This window comes from Halichoerus grypus, chromosome 7, assembly GCF_964656455.1.
Source record: "Halichoerus grypus chromosome 7, mHalGry1.hap1.1, whole genome shotgun sequence".
NCBI classification, from domain to species: domain Eukaryota; kingdom Metazoa; phylum Chordata; class Mammalia; order Carnivora; family Phocidae; genus Halichoerus; species Halichoerus grypus.
In genome coordinates, this window is record NC_135718.1 from 68,301,558 (window position 1) to 68,325,591 (window position 24,034).

The window sequence follows — 24,034 nt, forward strand, 5'->3', positions numbered from 1 at the left end:
ACCCCAAGACACTGGCCGGCTACTCTTAACGTGGGATTTCAAGACCAAAACTAAGTAGCAGAAAGCAGTGAATAGTTTAACTCTTTAACAAACACCGAAGAAAAATGAAAATGATTTGGAAATGGCAATAATTTAATGAACCCGTTTTATTCACTGTCATTTACCCTGTCTTGGGGGGGGGGAATCAGTCATGTTCCGGATGTTCTTACACCTGCAAGTGAAACTAGTTCACAAAATAAAATCATACATAATCCAGTGTCAAAAACTGGTGATTTACAGAAATCACCCCTCGTTTATTTTTTCCAACACAGAGAAAAAAAAAACATGGTTCAGTAATTCAGTGTTTGGGTCACTGGCAAATACTGTCTGCATCATTCAAAACAAATGTTCCCGGCAGTGAGCTCTGCGGTGCATGGTGACGGCACAGGAATCTTCCATCATTCAAATACAACGGAGAACCCACTCGTGAAGATTATGTGAGAAACACGATGCCCTATCACAATGTGCATAAAAAGGCCTTTGAAAAATATACAAATCTTTCAAGGAATGAAAACACTCCTGTTTTGTTGTTGGTTTTGTTCCTTTTAATGATTAATTTTTGGTTTTTGAAGTCAACTTTTTTGCTGTGAGGAAGGAGTTTTAGGACTTTGTAAGTGGAAACCAACAAGGCCGCTGGCCTCTACATACATTTTCCTGCCCCAACATAGAGCTTTTTTTCCCCCCCAAAAAACCCTCTTTCATGATTTTTATTATGGTTCAAAAAGTAAAGAAAATGATTTCAAGTATTCAATTCCTATCAAAAATTGGTATCAAAAGTAATAAAGGACCTAGTTTCTTTATAATTCCATGTTTTAAAAAATAACTTAAGAAGCAAGAGGTCCGGCCCTTTACTTGTATAAATACCACAGCGTAACTAGAGTTTCTTAAGACAACGTGGAGAGGAGTCCGTGTTTAGCACCTCGATCATTGATCTTAATGTAGGGAACGTCTCTGACACAGATGGGAGAGTCTTATAAGAAGGTGAAATACTGGAAAAGAAAAACACAAAGAAGGAATATGAAGATTAACACAATTTCACAAAAAAGGCATTATTCCTATTTTAATATTCTCTTTCCAATGACCCTGTATGTATGCTGTCAGACAATTTTACAAAAGCAGGGAGGAGCTGTGAAGAGAACGGATGCTTCTGTGGCTGGGGACTTATATCCAGAGGCTCCCATAATGGGCTGCTGGCCAGTTCAGCCAGAATCTTCGGAAAGGAAAATTAAGCTCTGCTGTACGTGTGACTGTTCGCACACGTCCTGCCGGGGAGCCGTTAGACTTGAATCAGAGACACAGGCTCCAGACCGGCCTCACTCCTTATTGGCTACAGCCCTTTCTCCGGCCCCCCTGCCCGTATCAGTAGCACCAGGCACAGTCTTCTTAACTCACAGGGGGGCCCTGAGCCCAGAATGAGATCATGCATGCCAGAGGGCGGTGCGAAATGGTACCTGCACAGCGGGAGGCAGTTTTTTATTCATTCCTTAAAGAACTGTTGGAAGGTTCACACTGTAAAACTATGGAAGAGACAGAAGCAAGATGTTTGACGCTATGGTCATACTCCTAAAACACACGTGAGCCAGCAATCTTGAAACGGGAATACACCGGAACGCGGTGCGACTGTCAGAAGCGATCGTTACAAAGCTAAGTAACGTACTTACACACTGAACAAGAGTGCACTACAGACATGAATTTCTCTGTTTTAAACAGAGTGCAAATTACCCAGCAATTTTTAGAGTGGCTGCTGTGTCCAGTAGATGGGAAAGGCAAAATTGGCAGGGGTTATGATGAAGAAAACACAGAGAAGGAGCAAGAATAAAGGTCAGTGACATGTGCTTGTTCTTTATTAACTATTAAAGTATCTATGGGTTTAATTTCATCCCAAAAGTCCTGGCAACAAGAGCCAGGAAAGATCAGGGTACGCTGGACTCGTGATGGTAGCCGCTGGGGATGATGTCCAGTTAGTATTTATGGACTCACATGTATTCCTCGCCTATGTTACAATGAAGGGCCACCTTCTCAAAATCAACTGTGCAGTAAAAATGGGCTCCCACTCAGAGTAAGTCTGAAATGGGTCCAGCTCACGGTTTTCAAATTCCTTCCTGAATACTGAACCTAAGAGTTTGGGATAAAGGGTCAATTAGCCAAGAGAGATGAATGCCTGATTATACAAAAAGGACATGTGTCACTTTTCCTTCACAAACCAATTTCCTTGCTTTTTATTCATTATTTATTTTTATCTGTAGACTCACCCTTTCGGGGGTCCTACACGACAGGAAAACATCTTAGCCTTGGAAAAGTGGATTACACTCCTTGCAGAGTAAGAACGCAGGAAAGGGAGCATACTCCCAGTATCACTCAGCTAGCTCCAACAGGAGCAGGAAGTCCTCTCTCCCCCTTTAAGGTAACATCCCTTTGTTGACCACCACCAAGTAGTTACCTTTTTAGGCTCATCCAGCTTTTGGCTATTTTGCTAAAGGCTTCTGAACCAGGGGCTGTCATAGCTTCAAAGTCAACTAACTGAAAAAGAAAGAAATTTAGGAATGTAATTAATATGGAGGAGAGAGGCTCACTTTGAGATCTGTTTAACTTCTGGATCTTAACACAAAAATCCGAGGGCTGGGATTTAAACACACAGCCAACCATCTGCCCTTCTGGCTTCAACATACCTTCCCTTTGGGGATTTTTCCTGCCACTTCTTTTCCACTTGCCATCAAAGCTCCCACGATCACAGAGTAAGCTATCACACTATGTAAATAAAGAATAATTACCTGTCAGTCCTGGTTTCTGAACAGGGATCATATGAAAAGTTCACTATGGATTTTCTGTCATAAAAGATGAAATTTTACTTAAGAATTCTTTAGAAATTAAACTAAAAAATACTTTGATGTCTTAAAAAATATCTACTAATTTACTACTAACAAAAATATTTAGATTCACTATTTTAAGGGTAAATGTGACCCAGAATATTCTTTTTCTGGGGAAAAAAGGTGTTTCTTTTAAGTAGGAGTTTTCTTCCCACTTGGTTTTTCTATTCTTATGAAATAATGAATTAAAAGATGTGTCTGCTTCTATTTCTAGCAACTTCACAAGGCTTGGCTTTTAAAATGCATGTATACCATACATACACTTTGTAATACAAACAAATTATTAATCTTATTGTTTAAGCATTAAAAAACCTCGGTCCCCAAAGAAGAAAAGCAGAACACATTCTCAGAAGGTGCCAACAGACCGGTTTGAAAGCTGATGTGTCATATAAATTCCCTTCCTGGCATATAACAGACTCACTCCTGCTTCTGACATATCTATTACACACGGGCCGCGTGGGCCCTGTGCAGGACAGTCCGCGTGGAGATAACCAGAATGAGGCTCTCGCCTTTGAGAACAAGCAGGCTGGCCGGGGAGGCAGACAGCATGCACGCCGCGGGGAAAGCCTGCAGGTGCAGCTAGTCAAGCCCAGGGGGCGCCCACGGGGCCCTCTTCAGGGTCCAGGCAGGGCATGGCGAGCAGAGGGGAAGGAAGGGAAATGGCTGGCACAGAGGCAGAGCCCGTGTGGACATGAAGGTGTGAGGAAAGGCAGGGAGGTGCACTGGAGGGCGAACGGGAGGCCCTTCGAGAAGTTCCACAGTATAGTAAAAGGGCGGGTCAAGGAAAGCGCTGAGGAGGCCAAGACAAACCAGGGCAGGACACGGACGAGCTTGTACCTGAGCCACCAGGTATAAAGAATGGGGGCAGAGATCCTGAATCTCTACACTGTACACCCGAAGCCAATATAACACTGTATGTTAACTACACTGGAATTAAAAAAAAAAAGAACTGAGGCAGAGAGGGGACGGAGAAAAGCCTGGAAGCAGGGAGACAAGTCAGAAAGGCACGGGGTGGCGTGGGTTTGAACTACGGCGGTAGCTCTGAGCACAGAGAGGACAGAAGCAACGGGATCAGGGGCTGAACAGATGCGGCTCTGAGGGCAAGAGCACAGGTGGCGAGAGCTGCACCTCCTTCCTGTGTCACCTCCTTCCCGTGTCACCCCGGGAGCCAGTTCAGCCGCTGTGAGGACAAATGGGCAACTGCTGGGTACCCGCACGGCACCCGCGTCCGTGCTTGATCAGAGGGGGTGTGCGGAGGGCGTAAGCACGTCATATACTCAGTGCACGCTAGTAACGGTTAGGCTGATACTACAGTATTCATGCTCCTAGCTTGTTTCCGTGCCTTTCTAATATAACAACATTTACTACCACATCTAGGAGAGTTTTACTTTTAAAGTGTTAAAGACAAGAACATTCAAGTATATCATTTTAGCCCAAACATCTTAAATTCAAATTCCATGATCTACTGCACGTCATACTGGCAAACAGAGGACAGACAGAAACCCTGGTTTTGATGACACCTAAGAAGCTCCTGATGGATTCCTAAGCAGCAAGAATTGATTCACAATAGTACAAGTAGTACAGAATGGCTGGTGACTCAAAAGTATAAAATATTAGGGCTGGAGGTCGAGTGACGGACTAAAACTGGGGGAAAGGGGAGAAGAGGACAGGGTAGCAGTCTGGGCAAATATCAGAAGTTAAAATACAGTGAGTGCAAATGCATGCGTGTAGTAGGCCTTCAAGACATTTGTGTTGTCGAGTGGATCCACAGCCTGTAAAATGTAAGCACACTATCTTAGAACAATCTGTCATAATTCCTTTGATGGTGTGAGGTCAAGGACATAATTTCTGGGTGGATTTTGAAAAAAACCAAAGGGGATTTCTTGCAATTGCTTGGGGGTACTTTCAGACCCCCAGACACAACGAGTAGTGCAAGCAAAAAAGGACATGTTCTTCAATGTAAAAACTTTCAAATTATAGGTTATCACTCACCTGGATCCTCGAGAGAGTGGCATTAAATTATAAAAGTAATAAACTAAGGATAAGATTAAGTTGCAAACAGCATCAGCCTCCTAGAAAAAAAAGACACATGCTCATGAATTTAAATACTAGATTATAAACTAGTTTTTTACAAGGTGATAAGACATAAGAAAATTTAGCTCAGGAAGAGGATTATTTCATGTCTCTCCTACAGGAACCTACTTTCACATTCTTGCATATTTTATACTCTGCGCTACCATTTTTTCCTAATGAAAGGGTATATATACAGTTCGGTGTAGGGCAATATTTTCCGAGCTGTTTTTAAAACTGAAACTTTTTCAGGGCACCTGGGTGGATCAGTCAGTTAAGTAACCAACTCTTGGTTTTGGCCAAGGTCTTGATCTCAGGGTCCTGGGATTGAGCCCCGAGTCGGACTCTGTACTCAGGGGGAGTCTGCTGGGGATTCTCTCTCTCCTTCTCCATCTGTTCCTCCATCCCTCCCGCCCAATTAATAAATAAATCTTAAAAAAAAAAAACAGAACTGAAACCTTTTCTGATAAACATAAAAATCTCAGCCTCCTTTAACATGACTTGAAATGTCAAAATATATATTAAGATTAAAATAAAACAAAGTACTCATTAATACCAAATATGGTTTCCCAAGAATCTGATGAGCACAACCTCTGTACTGAGATTTAGGTGATAAATACACTTAATTATATAAAAACCTGGATGCTTAATTATAGGTATGAACTGATTAGGTGCAAGAGAAATGAAGTGATTTCCCAGGGACCACGGGCATCCACTCCAGAAGTTGGATGGAGTGCCCACAATACTCCCATGAAGGTGACAGGCCAGATCCTGCCTCTAGGGAGCCCCCTCAAGTTGGGGTGCGACATGGAGGGAAGAATCACAGACCAGGAAAGGCCCACCAAATGCCCCACAGGCCACTGTCACTACGGACCAACTATGGACAGAGCCCAGACTTACCGTGTAACACAGTAACTGCGTACATGGATCATTTCCCTTCCTCAATTACTATCGTTATTAAATATGGGAATTGGGGGCACCTGGGTGGCTCAGTCGGTTAAGCGTCTGCCTTCGGCTCAGGTCATGATCTCTCAGGGTCCTGGGATTGAGTCCTGCATCGGGGCGAGCGGGGAGTCTGCTTCTCCCTTATACTCTCCCTCTGTGTGCTTTCTCTCTCTCAAATAAATAAAATCTTTAAAAAAAAAATAAATAAATATGGGAATTGTTTCTGTAAGAATTTTAAAAAGAAGTCCTTATAGGTCATCAGTGAAAGCTGATCTCAAGCATAAAATGGATAATACCCGTGAATGGGTAGAGGCTTTGAAAAGGTTACAGGAGAATCCTAGTAAGCACGGATAAAATGGAAAAAAACAAAAACCTACCCCAAATTCTGATGAAAGAATCAGTACTTTTCCTTTTGCTGTGAGGTCTTTATAAAGTGCATCTATCTCAGCATGATAGAATTGTGTTCTTTCTTCTGTGGTTTGCGTTTCCACAGAAAACAGTATGTTGCCAACCCTAAAAATACAACAATGTGTGTCAAAGGCATGCATTTTACAATTCAAAGAGCCAAACACGGGGAGTCAAAAAAAAAAAAAGGAAGGAACTGGTATGCTGATGTGGCACAAGACATATCTGAGAACGTGTCCCACCTTTCTAACTACACACATGTAGGCGTGTTCCATATGTAGGCAAGTTTCCCATAGAATATGATATTTTGTTCGGTCTAACCAAATGTATTATAGGAGCTTAAGCTACTACAGAAGGGAACTACACATAGTCAAGAATGAATGCATGGTAAAGACTTTCTCAGACAGCCTCCCTATTATGATTGAAGATCAGGAGCCAGAACTGTGTGCAGAAGTTCAGGGACTCTACTGTGTTTTTTTAAGCTTCTGCTGCATGCTTAGCTCCATGACAGGCTCTACGGAGGAGACAAATTTGATGCAACAGGCATGTATTATATAAATAAACAGCTCTTAGATCCTATAAAGAGGAACACAGAACAGCTGCTGCATTTATGGAGGAAGGAAGGAGAACTGAGGCCATGAATTATAAGACCACGTGCAGGGTGATCACATAGCGAGTCAGGGTTCAAAAGTGGGAGATCAGGTCTAATTTAGGGATGTGGAAGACAACAGGAAATGCTTCACAGGGGAAGGGGCCCGAATGTGAAAATCAGAATGGGAGTGAGAGAGGCTCAGAACCAGGAGGTGCGAGGTGACCTCAGGGAACAAGCTGTCCAGCTGAGTTAGCAGGCCAAGTTCTGGCAGGAAAACAGTTCAGGCAAGCAGGAAATGTTGCGAGGGCCACATTATGAAAGGCCTTGAGTGCCTGGCGGGGGAGTGGGTCCTGGTATCCAGGGGCAGTGGAGGGTATGGAGCGGGGAGTGGTTTAACACCCAGTGGAACGGAGCCTCGGGGACACTGACAAAGCACTGGAAGCCACCACGAGACCAGGGACGGAGACACCAGAGTCTGCTCGAGGGGTTAGAGCCCAGAGCATGATGTAATGAATACGGTGAGACATGGAGGAAAGATGCCACGTTTCGGGGGGGGGGAAGGAGCTTTATGTACTCTTTGACACCATCATTCCCTTTCTGCCTGGAGAACCAGTTCATCTGAGGAGATCTATATCTCACGAGTGGGTGGAAAGGCAGGGGAGTAATTTTAACGTTAATAGCAAACCTGGAATTCCTTCCGGGGAGGGGAGTGTGACATTTGTTGGGAAAAGTACTTTGATAAATGGTCTGGGGTAGATCAACACCTCAAGGATATGGAAAAGTCATAAAATCTGGGAGTTGCTAAGCTGGTGCTTACTCATGGAGCCTGTGTAGGTTCTGACAGAGAACTTGACAAAGAGGCTCCTGTAAAGGTTTGAGAGTAAAGGCATATGAGAAAGCTGGAGCCCAAGAGGCAGAGGCAAGTCACAGCCCTACTGTGGGGCTGGCAGAAATCAAGCCGGAAGTCCCGATGCAGGAATCATGGCGCCTTGCAGGCTAAGCAACTGAGGGATGCGTGTTGCTGGGGAGGGGCAAGGTAATCACCCCAAATTCAAGGGATATGGAGGCTCCTAGATGAAGCTTGGGCTTCAGATATAAATTAGACTGGTTAATAAAAACAGTCACTGCGGGGCTATTTACAAAGTGAAAAATGAGAAATACTCTAAATGGTCAATAACAAAAAATTAGTAGGAGGAATGCTACAACATCCAAAAATGGAATACTATGCAAGCATTACAAATGCTTACAAAAATATAAGAAAATGTTCATGATAAAGTAATTGTAAGATACAAAAGAAACAGATTATAAAACAATGTGTGGAGTATAATCTCAGTTTTTAAAGAAACAACTCAATGATTTTTTTATCTTTGCTTATCTTTGTATTCTAAATTTTCCATAATAACAGACTGCACTCCTTTCAGAATATATTAAAACCTGTACTTAAAAACTCTTACAATGGCCTTCAATCTGCCAGTCTTTCATCTCTTTTCATTTTATCACTAAAAGTGTTGCCCACAAGGAACTTTAAGAACCTGGAAGAATGCTTTCCACATTAGATATTATACCTAATATCTAGAAAGCTGTTAGATCCAGCGTGGTCAGAAAATATATCTGCTGGCACAATATTCTACAAGTCATGTTAACAAAATAACTGGTTATAGCTACACACTGGCCCTTGATAATTTTCATTTCAGGATAAAGCAAAAGCCGGGTAACGTCTAACCTCCCGTGGCAATATCAGACACCAGCCCACCTTTATACTCACACTTAGGAAGCATACATACTTGTCTCCTGTAATTGTGATTGTGAATCCATCATATTCCTTCCCTTGATCTTTGAGGCTGGGAACTTTTGTGTTCACCGTGAACCCATCCTTCGTTTTAGTATTAAACTGCTTTCAGGGAAAAAAAATTCACATTACTAGTGTGTAATTCATTGTAAACCCCCAGGCGCTCTTCTGTAGCGCTGACTCAACCTTCCACGTGTTTAAGAAGGGTCACAGAAATCCTGATGCAAGAGGCCACGACCATGCACACCTCCACAGGGACCGGGGACGCCTCTGCCTGTTCCCAACGCCCCACACAAACTCCAGGCCCAGGTGGCACTTCCCAGGGCCCCTAGCAGAGGCCAGCACGGAGCCTCAGCAACAAGCTCCCTCAGTCAGTGAGGGTGCTGCTCCCTTCTAAGAGTCCCCTTAGGATTTTCTCATGTTCATCTTTATTGGCAGCAACTTGGATTCTTAGCAGAATGGTTGTACTCCAAATCTCGTAACTCAAAAAACACCTTGTGCTCACGCTCGTGCTCCTTCAAGGCAGTCTGATTTGAAAAGTACTCAGAGTTATATTTGTCAACTGGAGAATTTCACATGCATACACACACACACACACACACACACACACACACACACACACACACTCCAACTCTACAGACCACAGGAAAGTATGTTAAAGGAATTACATAGAGCCAAGAATGGCCTTCAGGGGTGATAAGTATGAAGGCAGTTTCAGATGTCAGCTTTTTGTTTAAAATACTTTGGACAGGGAGGCTGGGTGGCTCTGTTGGTTAAGCGTCTGCCTTCAGCTCAGATCATGATCCCAGGGTCCTGGGATCGAGTCCCACATCGGGCTCCCTGCTCAGCGGGGAGCCTGCTTCTCCCTCTGCCTGCCACTCCCCCTGCTTGTGTTCCCTCTCTCTCTGGCAAATAAATAAAAATCTTTTAAAAAATAAATAAAAATAAAATAGTTTTGACAAAGCCAAAATGCCAATAAATAGATTTTGTCATTACTCCAGAAAAAATCCTCCCCACATTGTTCAGTGTTGCCAACTTTTTTTAAAGGGCTGAGAGACTTGAACAAGAGAACTAAGGACAGACTAAGAGGAGGTTGTGCTTCACATAAGCCACTACTGGGGGAAAGGTTGTCTAAAACCAGTAAGACCCAGCAGGTGGTCATGAATGGTGCAGAGAAGGACCAGGGACCAGCGAGGCACAGGTGATCAGAGCCAGCATCGGGAACTGGAACAGGAATATCTTCCATGGAGAAGGGGCTTCTAGAGGAAGACGTGTGGTAACATTATATGCCAATTCTCATCTGATGCTCATGATGTACCTGTAAGACAGGGCATGGTCTCCATCTTACCAAGGAGGAGCCCCTGGGAGGGCAGGTCCCGCCCGAGTTACTGAGCGGGAAGTGGCAGCGTGGGAACGTGGACCCAAGCCTTCATGACCTCCAGCCACATTATATGCCAAAAAGCTGCCTCAAGGGGAGCTGAGGTATACAGTTGACCTTGACCAATGTGAGGGGTAGCCGACCCCCCAAACCTCTGTATAACTTTTGACTCCCCAAAAGCTTAACTGCTAATAGTCTACTGCTGACTAGAAGCCTTACTGATAACATAAAAGGTTAATATGTTGTATGTATTCTATACTGTATTCTTACAGTAAAGTAAGCTAGAGAAAAGGTTATTAAGAAATCACAAGGAAGATACATTTACAGGACTGTACTGTATTTATTGAAAAGAATCCACATATAAGTGGACCCACGCAGTTCAAACCCATGTTGTTCAGGGGTCAGTTGTATTTTAACGTGGTTTTTCACCAAAAGAATATTTCAGTGGAAGCTGTCGTCACATCACATTGCACCAAACCCTTTATTTATATACTTGTGTGTGTGCCTTTAAAAATGTGTGCTTTCACCACACTCCCGGTTGAAAGCTAGGTGTCTAGTGCTGCCAGGGAACGGTCACTTCCACACCACGGCCGGACACGCAGTGACCTCGCACCAGAAGGCTGGCCCCGGGTGGGCGACGCTCGGCTCTCGGCTGCACTAAGCAACTGCAGGCTTGGAGCCCACTAGGCTTTTCCTTTTAAACCAAGACATACATAAAACGTTAAAATCCCGCTCGGCTGACTTGGCCTTCTACCCAATAGAGTAAATGTAATGCCTAAAATACCAACAAGAAAGAACAGGAAAAACTGAGACACGTCAGTTTTCTTTCTGTAGGTCTGTCCCAGCGGCCCTCCGTGGAGCGGTTCTGCCCTCTGGGGGGCATCTGGGGAATTTATGGGAGAGTCTGGTGGCCACAGGGACAGGGGGGTGGTGCGTGGGGGGTGGTGGGAAGGTCTACCACTTAGCAGGTGGGGCTGAGAACACTAGATGTCCCACAGGATAGGGGACAGTCACACGTGATGCATGACTGGCTGCCAATGCCCCACTGAGTTTTCATGTCCAAGAAGAACCTGTTTATAATTTAATAATCTCCTGGGCCTGGAACCAGACTCCATTTCACACTTAGACACTAAATATTTTACATGGTTTTTTTTTAAGTTTTTCATTTATTTAAGTAATCTCTACCCCAACGTGAGGCTCGGAACTACGTAGTTTTAATACACACTGAATTTTCCATGAATGCGAATAGCACGTCCAACTGAGGGAAGAGGGTATTAGACATTGTTTGGAAGGTTACCATTTCAAAAAACCCTGTCGCCACCAACACTGTGGTTCATGATCTGTAAGTCAGCAAGTAACGCACAGATACAGGGCCGCGTTTGCAGCTGTCAGGTTCAAATGTAAACAGGTGTGAACAACGGCTCCTTCGTTATGGCTTCTCGTGAAGACAAGCCTGAATGCTGACATCCTGAGCTACACACACACTTGTCTATTACGGATGATTTACCTGGCAGACCTCCTTTTATGGCACAATGGTGATGTTTTAAAGAATTTTTTGAGTAGGTGTGATATATTCTCTGTGAATTTCATTTGAGTGGAGGAAAGGGGACATCGAACACGGGTATTCAGTTAATGCCAGAGTGGCTTTGAGAAGGTTGAGAACCACTGCATCAGTTTATCTGACACTCGCAAGAACCCCGAGCTGAGGTCTGGCCAGAATCATTGTTCCTAGTAGACAGGAGCCTGGGATCTAGACCGTGGAAGAGGCTCACCCAAGCCCAGTGAGGCAGATGTGGACGTTGGCATGCAGAGTACTAGCTCACTGCTTTGTTCATGACATGATGTTTCCTGGTTATTCCTTAGAAATGGACAAGCTCTGGTCCTACCCATTTCTCAAATTTTATTTGACGTAATTAAACCTCTCTACTATAGCTACAAGAACACTGATTCAACTTTTACGTTAAAGTTCAAAGCATCAATTGGAAAAAATAAAATCCACCTGCTGTTGGCAAATTTTTGAGTAGTTATATTCCTGGGCGGAGAAGAGGTTCATAAAATTATAATTGCTTAATTTTACACTTTTAAACAATAAAATTTCTGTCCCTTGAAGTCTCCTTCATCTTGAATTACATTGCTTTTGATGTTAACATTGCCACACCCATGTTTCCTTCCATTAGCATTTGCCTGGTATACCTTTCTCCCTTCCCCTTTTTAAACGTTAACTTGCTATGCATGTCTCCTGTAAACAGCACATAGCTGGACTTTAAAACACCAATCTGAAATCATCCATCTTTCACTAAGGGATCAATTACAATGCCAGGCTGACTTCTCACTGCCATTACATCCATTTCTTACCCACCCTACTCTTCGTAAACTGAGTTAAATTGACTTTGTTGTCTTTATGCCGTTTCCCTACCTTCTAGGCATTTAGAAGATTATACGTCCTACCTCTGTTCTTTCAGTGTTTGCCTTTAAATTTTAATATAGATAATTAAACATGTATTTTCCTGTCAATATCATGGGTCAGTCAGTGATTATGTTCTCTCATTGAAAAAATAAATACCTTTATAGTAACAGTTTTACTTCCTCTCTACTTTCTTCAACCTTTAATGTTGACATTAGCTAGTACTTTAATTTCAGACATGTATATTTTTTAACATCAGGCATTAACAATTCATTTCAGTGGCTTATTTGTTCACCATGATTTCTGATATCTCATGTTTTCTTCTTTCTTGGGCTTATTTTGTGAGAGCACAAATGTCTTTCAATCATTTTGACAAAGAAAATCTAGGTTTGATGAAATTCCTAAATGACTATGCTTGAAACAGTTTTTATTTGACCTTCATACCTGAACACTGGTACAGTGGGTTCAAATAAATTTCCCTTAGTTGTCTTCTAGAATCCACTATTGCTGGAGAGAAGTCAGGCATCTGTGGAATTCTCCTTCCTTAGTATTTGTTTTTTTTCTGGAAGCTTGAAGATGTTCTTTTTGTGTGTGTGTTAAAATATACATCACATAAATTTGCCACTTTAACCATTTGTGAATGTATAGTTTGATGGCATTAAGTACATTCACACTGTTTGCAACCATCACCACCATCCAATCCACAGAACAACTCAAATACAAACTCTGTCCCCATTAAACACTGACTCCCTCCCCCAGCCCCTGGCAGCCACCATTCTACCTTCTGTCTCTATGAATTTGACTCCTCTCAACACCTCACATGAGTGGAATCACAGGGTATTTGTCCTTTTGTGACTGGCTTATTTTATGTAGCATAATGTCCTCAAGCTTCAACCATGTTGTAGCCTGGGTCACAATTTCCTTCCTTCTCAAGGCTGAATAATATTCCATTGTATGGCTAGACCACATATGATTTATCCATTCATCCATCAATGGACACTTGGGCTTCCACCCCTTGGCTACTGTGAACAATGCTGCCACGAACATGAGTGTACAAATTATCTGTTCAAGTCGCTTCTTTCAATTCTTTGGAGCACACGTCTAGAGGTGGAGTTGTTGGATCATATGATAATTCTATGTGTAATTTTTTTGAGGAATTCTTTTTCACCTTGAAGTCCCCAAATTTTATCAGAATGTGTCTAGGTGTCAATGTTGAACATCATGCTGAACATCTGGGGGCCCTCAACTGATCTTTTCATCTCTCTACAAGCTTTCCTTCTTTTGTTTTGTTGACTAATTGCTCTGCTTTTCTTTCTTTTTTTTTATTTGCTCTGCTTCTTTATCTTTCTTCTCTCCTTTTGGAATTTCTATCAGATAGGTCCATTCTTCATCTTCTGTGTTCATCATCTCTTGTAGTTTATATTTCTTTGTCTTTTACATACTACATTCTGGAAGAATTTATTGATCTTCCAGTTCATATATATTTGATATTCAGCTGTCTTTAATGTACTAGCCTAACTATCTGAGATTTTCTAATTTATGAGAATTCTATTTTTTTTCTGTTGCTTCTATCTATCTATCTATCTATCTATCTATCTATCTATCTACCTATCTACCATCTATGAAATTAGTTTATGTACTTTCTTTTGAGGTAAAATTTACATACGATGAACTTCACATGTATAATTTGATGCATTCTGACAAATGTACATACCCATGTACCCATGTACCCACTATACCATCAAGATATAGTGTATTGCCATCATTCTGGAAAGCTTCCTCCTACCCCATTAAGGTAAATCTCACTTCTCATAAGCCACCATTGTTCTGATATCTATCCCCATAGATCAGACTTCTTAGAAATGGAATCATACTCTTTTGTATGTGGCTTCCTTTGCTCAACATCATGTTTCTGAGGTCCACCCCGGTTGCTGTGTATAGCAGTCCCCTTGCTCCATTTTGTTACTGAGTAGCATTCCATCACTGGCCTCCCCTGAGAAGTGATGGCAGACCCTTGTAAAACCTTCTGATCGGGAAGACGGCCTCTGGACAAGGAAAGTGGGGAACTGGCACACAAACCTTGGGCCATATGCAAAACCCAAGTAATGGCTTCTCTGTGAGGGTGGGCACCGACTTCGACTTCATTCACCCTTTTAGATAAAGGGGGCAGGACCCACATCTGGGTCCTTGCTGGGCCTCATGATGAGACTGTGGATGCCACAAAGCCTTGTTCTCTGTCCAGCATCCTAAGTGAACCAAGTGCTGGATTACAGACAACTGTCTTGTGAACCGATTACCCATCCGAATTGGAGACCATGGACTTTCGGGTCCTCCGATTTTCTTTTGGTCTTTTTACAGTTTCCATTTCCCTGCTGAGATTCTTCATCATTATGTTCATGTTTTCCTTTAAGTCCTTGAACACGTTTATGAAGCAAAGACTTTAAAAGAGCTAATTCCAACTTCTGCGTCATCTGGGAGTCTGCTCCTGTTAAATGGTTTTGTTTTTCTTGGTTATGGGTCACGTTTTCCTGCTTCTTCATTTATCTAATAATTAAGAAGTCTAGATTGTGTTTCCTTCCTTTAAAGGGTGTTGAATTTTGTGTTGGCAGGCAGTCAAATCACTAGCAGATCCATTTAATCCTTTTAGGCTTGGTTTTTTTTCTCTGTTAGGGCACTCTATTTTGTCCTAGGATGTGAACCTCATTCTAGGTGGTCTTACACCTACAGTGTGTCCTTCCTGGGGTTGTCACAAGATGCTCAAGGTCCTCACGGGATCCCTCCATCCTGGCAAGGCCACAACTCCACTGTCTCTCAGTGGTGTCAAACCGCCAATAGCTCTGCTCAGCTCTCACCCCCACAGCGGCCACTCTCTGCAGAGCCTCTCAGAGTCTCACTGCCCGCACACAGTCGAGCTCTCAGCCAAGGATGACAAGGATCTCCCATGCTGACCTCCAGGTACTCCTCACCTTGAACAGCTCCCTCCTCTTCTGGACTCTGCCCTGTAAAGTCCAGACACTTGAATAGATCCCAGTTCCAATCGCTGCCTCCTTAGCTCAGTAAGACCACCATAGTCTGTTTAGGCTCCACATGCACAGTGGTTTAGTACATAACCCAGGTAGAGAGCTGGGGTGAACCTGGGCTCACCTCAGGTGTTCCCCTCTTCTCGAAAATCACAGTCTTGTAATTGCCAACACCTGAAAATAGTTGCCTTGTATTTTGTCCAGTTTTAGAATTGCTATGGTGTGGAAAGGCAGTCAAGTACTCAGTACTCCACTGTAGCCAGGAGCAGAATTCAACTGTAGAGATTTTTAAGTTTCCTTCTGTTTCCTGTATGAACTGCTTCCTCACAGATTTGCTTTTATGTTTGAGACTGATGCCTGTGTCTTATTTTGGTTCTTATTCAGAGTGTGTTTACATTAGTGTTTTCAGGTAGAATGCTTTATAAATTTTAAAATACTTATAGCATAATATTAATAAACATGCATTTAAAGTTATGAATTCTTTTTAAAAAGTGCTCTAGTTTGTTTGTTTTTCTAAAAACACCTTCCAGGATTTTGATGATAAACTTACCTTCATAATCGGAAGAAGGTCTTCTACTTTGTGTACCTTTTCCAGAGCTTCTCTAACTTCCAACAATCCTTTAGGATTATTAGCTCTTAAAAAGAGAAAGAGTGAGAGACAGAGAGAGAGAGAGGGAGATGGCAACTAAAATTAATACAGAAATGTAATAATTAATTACATTAACTGCTATTACCTTTAATTTAATAAATCATCCTCAATTGTGAGTAGATCAATATTCAAAATGGTGTGCCAGAACAAAAGTTTCTAAATAATGGGATGGCTTAATCCTCATGAATTTGGGGCTGCAGATGACAATTAAGAAAATAGCAGCCCATCTAGAAAGTGAAACAGGGAAAAGCAGAATGGATTGACAGCCAGTGTGTATATATACATGTATGGATCTTGGTTTGGCCATGAAACCTTAATTCTCCTATGCCATCTCTGAAATTAGAAGTGTTTTTTTTTTCCTTTCTGAAGTCGCTCAAATGGAAGTATCCTGCTAGGTTTTTATACCAATTTTATATTTTCTTGGTGATAACGATCCATTCAGAATTCTTTTTTCCCCAGTGTTTTGTTTGTTATTATATCTATACCATATGGCCTTTCATGTGAGGGAGAATGAATATGAAATCCTGAATAAAGAAATTCAAAGAAACGTCCTTCTCTTTAGAGAAAAGAGATCAGAAAAGTCACAATATTGTAAGATTAAAAACACTCTGTGGATTTTGTGAAGCTGTTAAAAGGTTGATAAGTCATTACTGAAAGACTTTATGATTCCAAATGCTGTGTAAACATTTGATATACTTTGTTTAGTCTGTCAATAGGCTTAGTTTTCAAGTTTTACAAATATAACTAATGTAAAATATATCAAAGCTAGCAATTACTATGAAAAAGAAAACTGAAGGATTACCCGTGATAAACAAGAATTCTATCTTTAATAAAATGAAGAATCTTCTCAAAATACTCCAGGTATCTCATGTTAATCACCTGACCCCTGTAAGAAAAAAAATTTTAAGGATCTTTTTACAAAGGAACATATCTGAAACATCTGATTTCCAAGTTAATTCAAAAGAACAATAAGAGAGCCAAGAGAATAAGGTAGCAAAAAAGTTTGGAAAACGTGGTTGCTTGCGACCAATGAATAGAAGCAGCAAAGAACTGTCTTAGTAAGATGGCTCGTCAGCTCTTACAGCTTTTTCTGGTAGGAGAGGCACCAAACTCAGCCTCGGAGATGCCAAAATGGGAAGAAAGATCCTCAAGTACTTCTAGGCCAATTTCCTTTTAGGAACCCCTTTAGTTTTTCTCCTCTCCCTTGGTTCTCCCTGTAACATTATCTGCTCCCACTCCTTCTTGCAGTTGAGCTCACGTGTGGCCTTCGTCTCTGCCTGCTCTACATATTATTTTACTCACATTTCTGTCCCCACCTCCTAGTTTTACAACTCTCTCCCCGAACTTCATGTACAGCCAACATGCTGATGTACACACCCCACCGGCATACATGTGTCTAACACGTACACACCCAACTGCTCCCTGGGTTCCCTATCAACATCTCAAACCTCAAGTCCGTAACTGTGAGCAGGAAGTCACTCCCGTACCCTGCACTGCCCCAAGCCCCAGCCCCAAACACGGCCACCTACTTTTTGTCCTACTGTCACCTGGCCGACTGGAAGGACCACACACCTGAGCCAGAGCGGGGACTGTCTCCCATGGCTCCCCACGCTCTCCCTGATTTCCAACCCACCACCAGTGCTCCTGAGGCGACACTCTCAATATCCATCCCGTCCCCTCCCACTCACTTCCACAAAGCTGATACTTGTTCATCTGAATTATTACACAACTTTCCAACCACTTCCCTTCCCTCCCGGGTCACCACCTTCTCCCAGCAATCCTGCCACCTACAGCCAAAGTGACCATCTGAATGTGCAAATCTGCTCTGCCACTTCTCTGCTTACAAGCTCTGAACAGCTCTCCGTCATCTTTAAAAAAAAAAAGCCTTAAATGGCATCTAAAGTTATTTATATTTTGAAAGAAAGTTTTTGTATTTGGGTCTCTGCCTGTCTTTCAAGCCTCAATCCCTGACAATACTCTCTGAATTGTAAACTAATCACCAGTCCTAATGATGGAGTCATCCTTTCCTGACCATGCCTGACTTGCTTGTGCATTCATGCCTCATCCACCTCTCTGCTTCCCATCTCCCCACACAGCACAAGCATCACCTAAAGGCTGGATTGGACACCCCTCTTCTGTGTCCCCCTGCGTCCTGTACACATGACCACCATCACTCTGAACACATTACGTCGCAGTTTACCAGTCTGGCCTCACTAAGCGACGTCACTTATTGTACAGCACAACACACGGACAGTGGCCTTCAGTTAAAGCCAGTGGAGTCTAGCTATACATGCCACAAATTAGAAAGAAACAGGAACACACAAGTCACAAAAGGAAAAGAAATTTTTTTTCTAGGAAGTAAAAAAAAAAGTATAAATGACATTTCCATTAAACTTAATGTCAGAGTTGTACTGAATGATACTTTCTTGATCAGGCTTCTGGAAGGAGAAGCATTTTAGACGTGACACGACTACCACATTTGTAAATTTTATCTAGAAGTAAATTCATGGCTCCCCTTGAAGCTGATGTTCTTTAATATCTGTTCATCATCTATTTTGAGGGTGGCTAAGCACATGAAGATGGATAAGTACACATGTCCCTAATTTGCAGAGCCTCTGGATAAGACAGAAGCTCTCTGATTAACCTGGCTCACCCTTTCAGGAAGGTTTAGCTACCAGAGTGTTACAGAGCCAACCCCTCTGTTTGTTAGGGTTTTAGAGATGGCACAGGGGAGCGCTTCCCCCACCACAATTCTTGTCCAAGAATTCTTTGAGCCATGCAACATAATCAGGATATTATGGGAAAATGTAATGTTCTCCCTCTAATTACTTGCTGTGATGTTTTAGGACCCTTTGAGAAGGACATCCTAGGCAAAAATCTGGCAGTCTTCCCTTCAACTGAGCTGTGCATCAAAGAGAAGAGCCAGGGGAAGGAGCATGGCATGTCCTGCATTTCTTCCTGCAACTGGATTAGCTGAAGCGAATGCAGGCAGGACCCCACAGGCACAGAGCTCATCTGTGTATGCCCTTGTCCAAAAGTCACCAGGGAAGGAGCAAGGGTCACTCACGGTCTCCATGACCTATTTGGAATAAACTCCCGTGAAAATAGGAAAGATGCACAAAAGGTTCCTACCTGATCAAATTGATGTGGTTATTAAAACCTCTGCTAAGACTTCGTGCTGGCATTTGATCTAACCACAACACTGGCTGGTCTGGGTCGGCAATCCTATAAAACAGAGCTTGTTAAAGATGAAGACCTTATAAAACCTACAAATGCTCAAAAGCATTAACAACAAAACATGAGAAGTCTTTGCAAAAGCGGGGAGAAAGCAACTGCTCAGGCTATTACATCTAAAAATATGCAACACCAACCTGCAGATTCCAAATAGATGTTCCAGTTGGACCAAGTAGGAAGTCAGTACAGGTTTACTAGAAGGGCAGTATTTTTCTCATATAAGTGAGTATCAGTGGTTTACCCCACTAAATTGTAGCTGGTTAGGCAGGCACACACTTCAACTATCAAAGGACTGGTACACCGAAGTTCATTCAAAGGCACCCCAGATTATGTTATGCTCTTTCAAAGAGACTGCTTTTTCGAAAACACTTCACTTAAAAATATGCTTGGAAACTTGACAGCACTCAATCCCTATAATTCATAAACATGAGTTGAGTGTATTTTAAAGAATAACAATGCCAGCAATTTCTGACAAACTTGAGAGAGGAAAACGTAACTTATAAGGCCTATTGTTAGTAGACAGACAAGATTCAAAACCTGTTAACTAAGTGGGAGGTACAGGCCTCCAGTTATGGAAACAAGTCACAGGGATGAGAGGCCCAGCACGAGGACCATAGTCAGCAATACCGTAACAGTGCTGTGTGGGGACGGGTGGTAGCTACACTCGTGTGAGCACGGTGTAACATACACACTCGTCGCATCTCTATGCCGAAAACCTGAAACTCACATAATACTGTGCGTCAACTATACTATTCCAAAACACCTGTTAACTAGGGGAGGCTTCTACTGTTTTACAATGATAACACTTCGAGTTTATTTTCATTTAAAGATTAGTCACCGTCTCCACTTTACTGCAATGTCGAACATGTCTCTCCACTGCATTAGCCGTGTTTTCCCATTCATTCGAACTTTCGAGTTGGTCCACGTACGCTGGACAGCTTGCATGACCTCCAATGCCGCCAAACCCATGGCTAAAAGAAGGAAAAGTTGAGAAAACAAGTGTTTGTAAGTACACTTGAGAGGAACTGATTTTCACCCACTTTACACAGTCTCGGGGATAACTCCAGAGTCACTGTAGAAAGAAAGAATTGTTAAGTATTGATAATTTAACAAGACCAGAGACACATTACAGTTGTGATGGTCCTAATAAAACTAAAATCTATCAGGGGAACGTAGAGGCACCCCCAAAGTTGTCTCCTCCCAGCTCTGCCTCCTACTGATGCAACTGGAGGTTTAAATTCTCCCTCGCTCCCACACTAAGCAAACAGCTCCCGTGGATGAACCGTCTGATCTGCAGTGATGACCTAAGACCTATATTCTGTATCTACACTATCGCAACAGCATAAAAGTCATGCTGGCGGCAGTCTTCTTCCAGAATTCTCTAAATGAATCTCTACACTTTTGTCTCGATTAAATGGAGATTCTGAGTCAACAGCACAAATGATTTTTTTTTTTAAAGCACAACAGGGTTTGACAATCCTTGTTCTTATGTCAGAAATATTTCCATGTTCAGACAGTTTCAGAATACCTCTGTGTATTCTCTTGTTTGGCAGGAAACCAGGTGTCTCATATTGCATCAGTGATCCCAAACGATCAGCTACACAGATCAGCTCTTGTACCTCGGGCTTGTAACTCTCAAAGTTCTGATGTAACACGTCTCTGGAAGAAACATTACATACATGGTAAGGACTTTTACGACAGATGTCTGGTAATCCAATTTCACCTGGACAACAGTTACTTCCTCCACTGGAAAACTAATCAAGAAACCTATGACCACAGAATCTTTACTGCAGTGCTTGGCACCTAACCACACACAAATTGAAAGAATCCTCGTGAGTGTGCGCACACAATTATTTTCACATGCTTGAGAGTAACACTGATAACTGGAGTGCAATTCAGAAGATACCTGTGACCATTATTTGCTTTAAAAAACTTCCCCAGAATATATAAACTGCATGGACTGTCTTTATCAACATGCAACCAAATCTCTGCCCTGTGTACATCCCCTACCCCTGCCCCGTCATATTATATCAAGTATACTTGGAAATGGCCTATGTGACTAGTATGAATTGTTTAGCTGCCAACCTCCTTGAAGTTTGCATAACAAAGTTTACAATTTTAAGTTATAGGTTGTGTAGAGGTCACCAAGACCACCCTCGGGTTTAGTAATTCACTAGGAAGATTCAGAGGACTGCACAGTTGTCCTCACGGCTGTGATTTATTACAGCAAAAGGACACAAGCACAAGCATCAAAGGGGAAAAGCTCATGGGGCGAAGTCCAGAGCAAACCAGGCGCAAGCTTCCATGGGTCCGTTCCCAGGGGAGACACAGAGGATTAACTCCCCCGTGTGAAATGCTGCCAACCACGGAAGCTCATGAAACACTCATTGCTCAGGGTTTCTATCGGGGGCTGATCATGTAAGTAGCCTCTGGCTGGCAAGTACCCATATTCCAGACACCCAGAAGGAAAGTAGGTGTTTAGCATAGACCATGTTGTTTGTACAAACAGCTTAGGTACAGTGAGCCACTCGTCAGCTCCTAAAATCCAAGTTCCCAGATGCCACCCAGGGGCCAGCAGACTTTTCTAGAGACAGCAGTGCAGGCCTGCCATGTTAATGCTCTTCTGCACACAGATGATTCTCTAAAAAGGAGTGGTAGAGAATATATATAACCTCTTTGACCAGTCTATTTTAATACTTCTGATTACATAATAATTGACACACAAAAGCATACAACCTCATTAACCCAATTTAAGAACTAGAACAATTATGTCTATTTGTATGCTATCTTCTCCACCCTATCCTCCTGCCTCCCAGCAAGAGAGAACTTATCTTGAATTTTATGTTCATGATTCCTTTTTTTCTTTTTAAAAACTAGGTTACAAATGTATGTCCCTATGTAATATATTCTATAGTTTTGCCTATGAACTTTATGGGAAAAATGATATGACATTGTAGTTTACTGACTTGCTGTTTTTTACTCAATTTATATTTTAGGATTAATCCACATTGTCATATGGGTTGTTGGCTTATACTGTTGTACAGTATCCCATATGGGCTGGTATCACTTTTATCCATTCTTCTGTTCGTGGACAGTGGGGATGATTTTCAGTTTTCCATTTGAACAAACACTACTATCGGCAGTCTGGGACAGATCTCCTATCGGACATGTGCACAAGTACAAGTTTCTCTACTGAATATACACAGCAGAATTGTAAGACTGTAGGATGTACAAATGTTCAATTTTACAAGATAATCACAAACAGCTGGCCAAGGCGGTTATAGCAATTTCAACTCTCACCCGGCGTATATAAAAATTCTCCTTGGGGAAGAATGAAGGGGGGGAAATCGGAGGCGGAGATGAACCATGAGAGACTATGGACTCTGAAAAACAAACTGAGGGTTCTAGAGGGGAGGGGAGTGAGGGAATGGGTTAGCCTGGTGATGGGTATTAAAGAGGACACATTCTGAATGGATCACTGGGTGTTATACGCAAACAATGAATCATGGAACACTACATCAAAAACTAATGATGTAATGTATGGGGATTAACATAACAATAAAAAATTAAAAAATAAAAATAAATAAAAATAAATCCTCCTTGACCCCCCCCACCCTTCTGGTCAATATTACTATTATCAGACTTTGTAATATTTGTTCATCTCCCAGGTGAGAAAGGGGGTCAGATGTATTTATGAACCAAATTTGCCATTCATGCTTTCCCTTGTTCACGTGTTTTGCACAATTTTCTACTGGTTATTTGACTTTCACCTTTTAATTTGTAGAAATTTTTCATAAATTCTGGATACTAATTTTGGATACTTAATCAGTTTACAGGTTGCAAGTACCTTTTCAGAGTGCAGGCTTAGCTATTCATGGTTTATGGCATCTCTTGTCAAACAGTAGTTCTTAGGTTCAATGTAGTCCAATTTATTAGTCTTTCTAAGGTCTACACTTTGTGTGTCTTAAGAAATCCTTTTCTACCTTAAAATTAAGAAACTATTCATTTCTATTTTCTCTTAAACTTTAAAAAAAATTGCGATTCATATTTAAGATTTTCATCAGTCTGGAACTGGATCAGAACTACACCATCATAAAAATCAATTTTGTTTTTATCCATATGACAACCTAATTGTAGCATTCCCACTGGATGAGATCCTCTCTGATCTACGGTCCACCTTTGTCATTTATCTAGGCTCTCCAGATAAATGCTTCTAAGCTCTCTACTATGCTCCTTTGGTCCACCTGGGTATCCCCGCACCAATACCAACCACTCTGTCTTCATGACTATCTGAAATCTTGCTGTCTGGTAGAATAAGAAACCTTCCCCTCGGGGCGCCTGGGTGGCTCAGTCGTTAAGCGTCTGCCTTCGGCTCAGGTCATGGTCCCAGGGTCCTGGGATCGAGCCCCACATCGGGCTCCCTGCTCCGCGGGAAGCCTGCTTCTCCCTCTCCCACTCCCCCTGCTTGTGTTCCTTCTCTCACTCTGTCTCTGTCAAATAAATAAATAAAATCTTTAAAAAAAAAAAAAAAAAAAGAAAAAGAAACCTTCCCCTCCAAGCCTGGGCATCATCATCTTCAGGAGTATCCTGATTACTCTTGGTCCTTTGTTCTTCCATACAATTGAGAGAATTAGCTTATCAA

The 24,034-nt window shown here is 42.2% G+C and overlaps 1 protein-coding gene across 7 annotated transcripts in view; it reads right to left on the reverse strand.

The window, feature by feature from the left end:
- Positions 1 to 251: 251 nt before the first annotated feature.
- TTC13 (tetratricopeptide repeat domain 13) overlaps positions 252 to 24,034 on the reverse strand; it is a 91,248-nt gene continuing 67,465 nt past the window's right edge. For 4 of the 7 annotated variants that reach the window (XM_036069071.2, XM_036069070.2, XM_036069068.2 and 1 more), the window contains 11 exons: positions 20,921 to 21,051; positions 20,231 to 20,363; positions 19,291 to 19,383; positions 16,961 to 17,044; positions 16,060 to 16,144; positions 8,703 to 8,812; positions 6,299 to 6,434; positions 4,899 to 4,978; positions 2,709 to 2,787; positions 2,480 to 2,559; positions 252 to 1,028 (listed from right to left, as the gene is read on the reverse strand). In XM_036069071.2, the coding sequence (XP_035924964.1) occupies positions 914 to 1,028; positions 2,480 to 2,559; positions 2,709 to 2,787; positions 4,899 to 4,978; positions 6,299 to 6,434; positions 8,703 to 8,812; positions 16,060 to 16,144; positions 16,961 to 17,044; positions 19,291 to 19,383; positions 20,231 to 20,363; positions 20,921 to 21,051 (1,126 nt within the window). In that variant the 3' untranslated portion in view covers positions 252 to 913. The remainder of the gene's footprint in view (positions 1,029 to 2,479; positions 2,560 to 2,708; positions 2,788 to 4,898; positions 4,979 to 6,298; positions 6,435 to 8,702; positions 8,813 to 16,059; positions 16,145 to 16,960; positions 17,045 to 19,290; positions 19,384 to 20,230; positions 20,364 to 20,920; positions 21,052 to 24,034) is intronic. The other 3 variants (XM_036069072.2, XM_036069069.2, XR_004909868.2) reach the window with 2 other exon arrangements.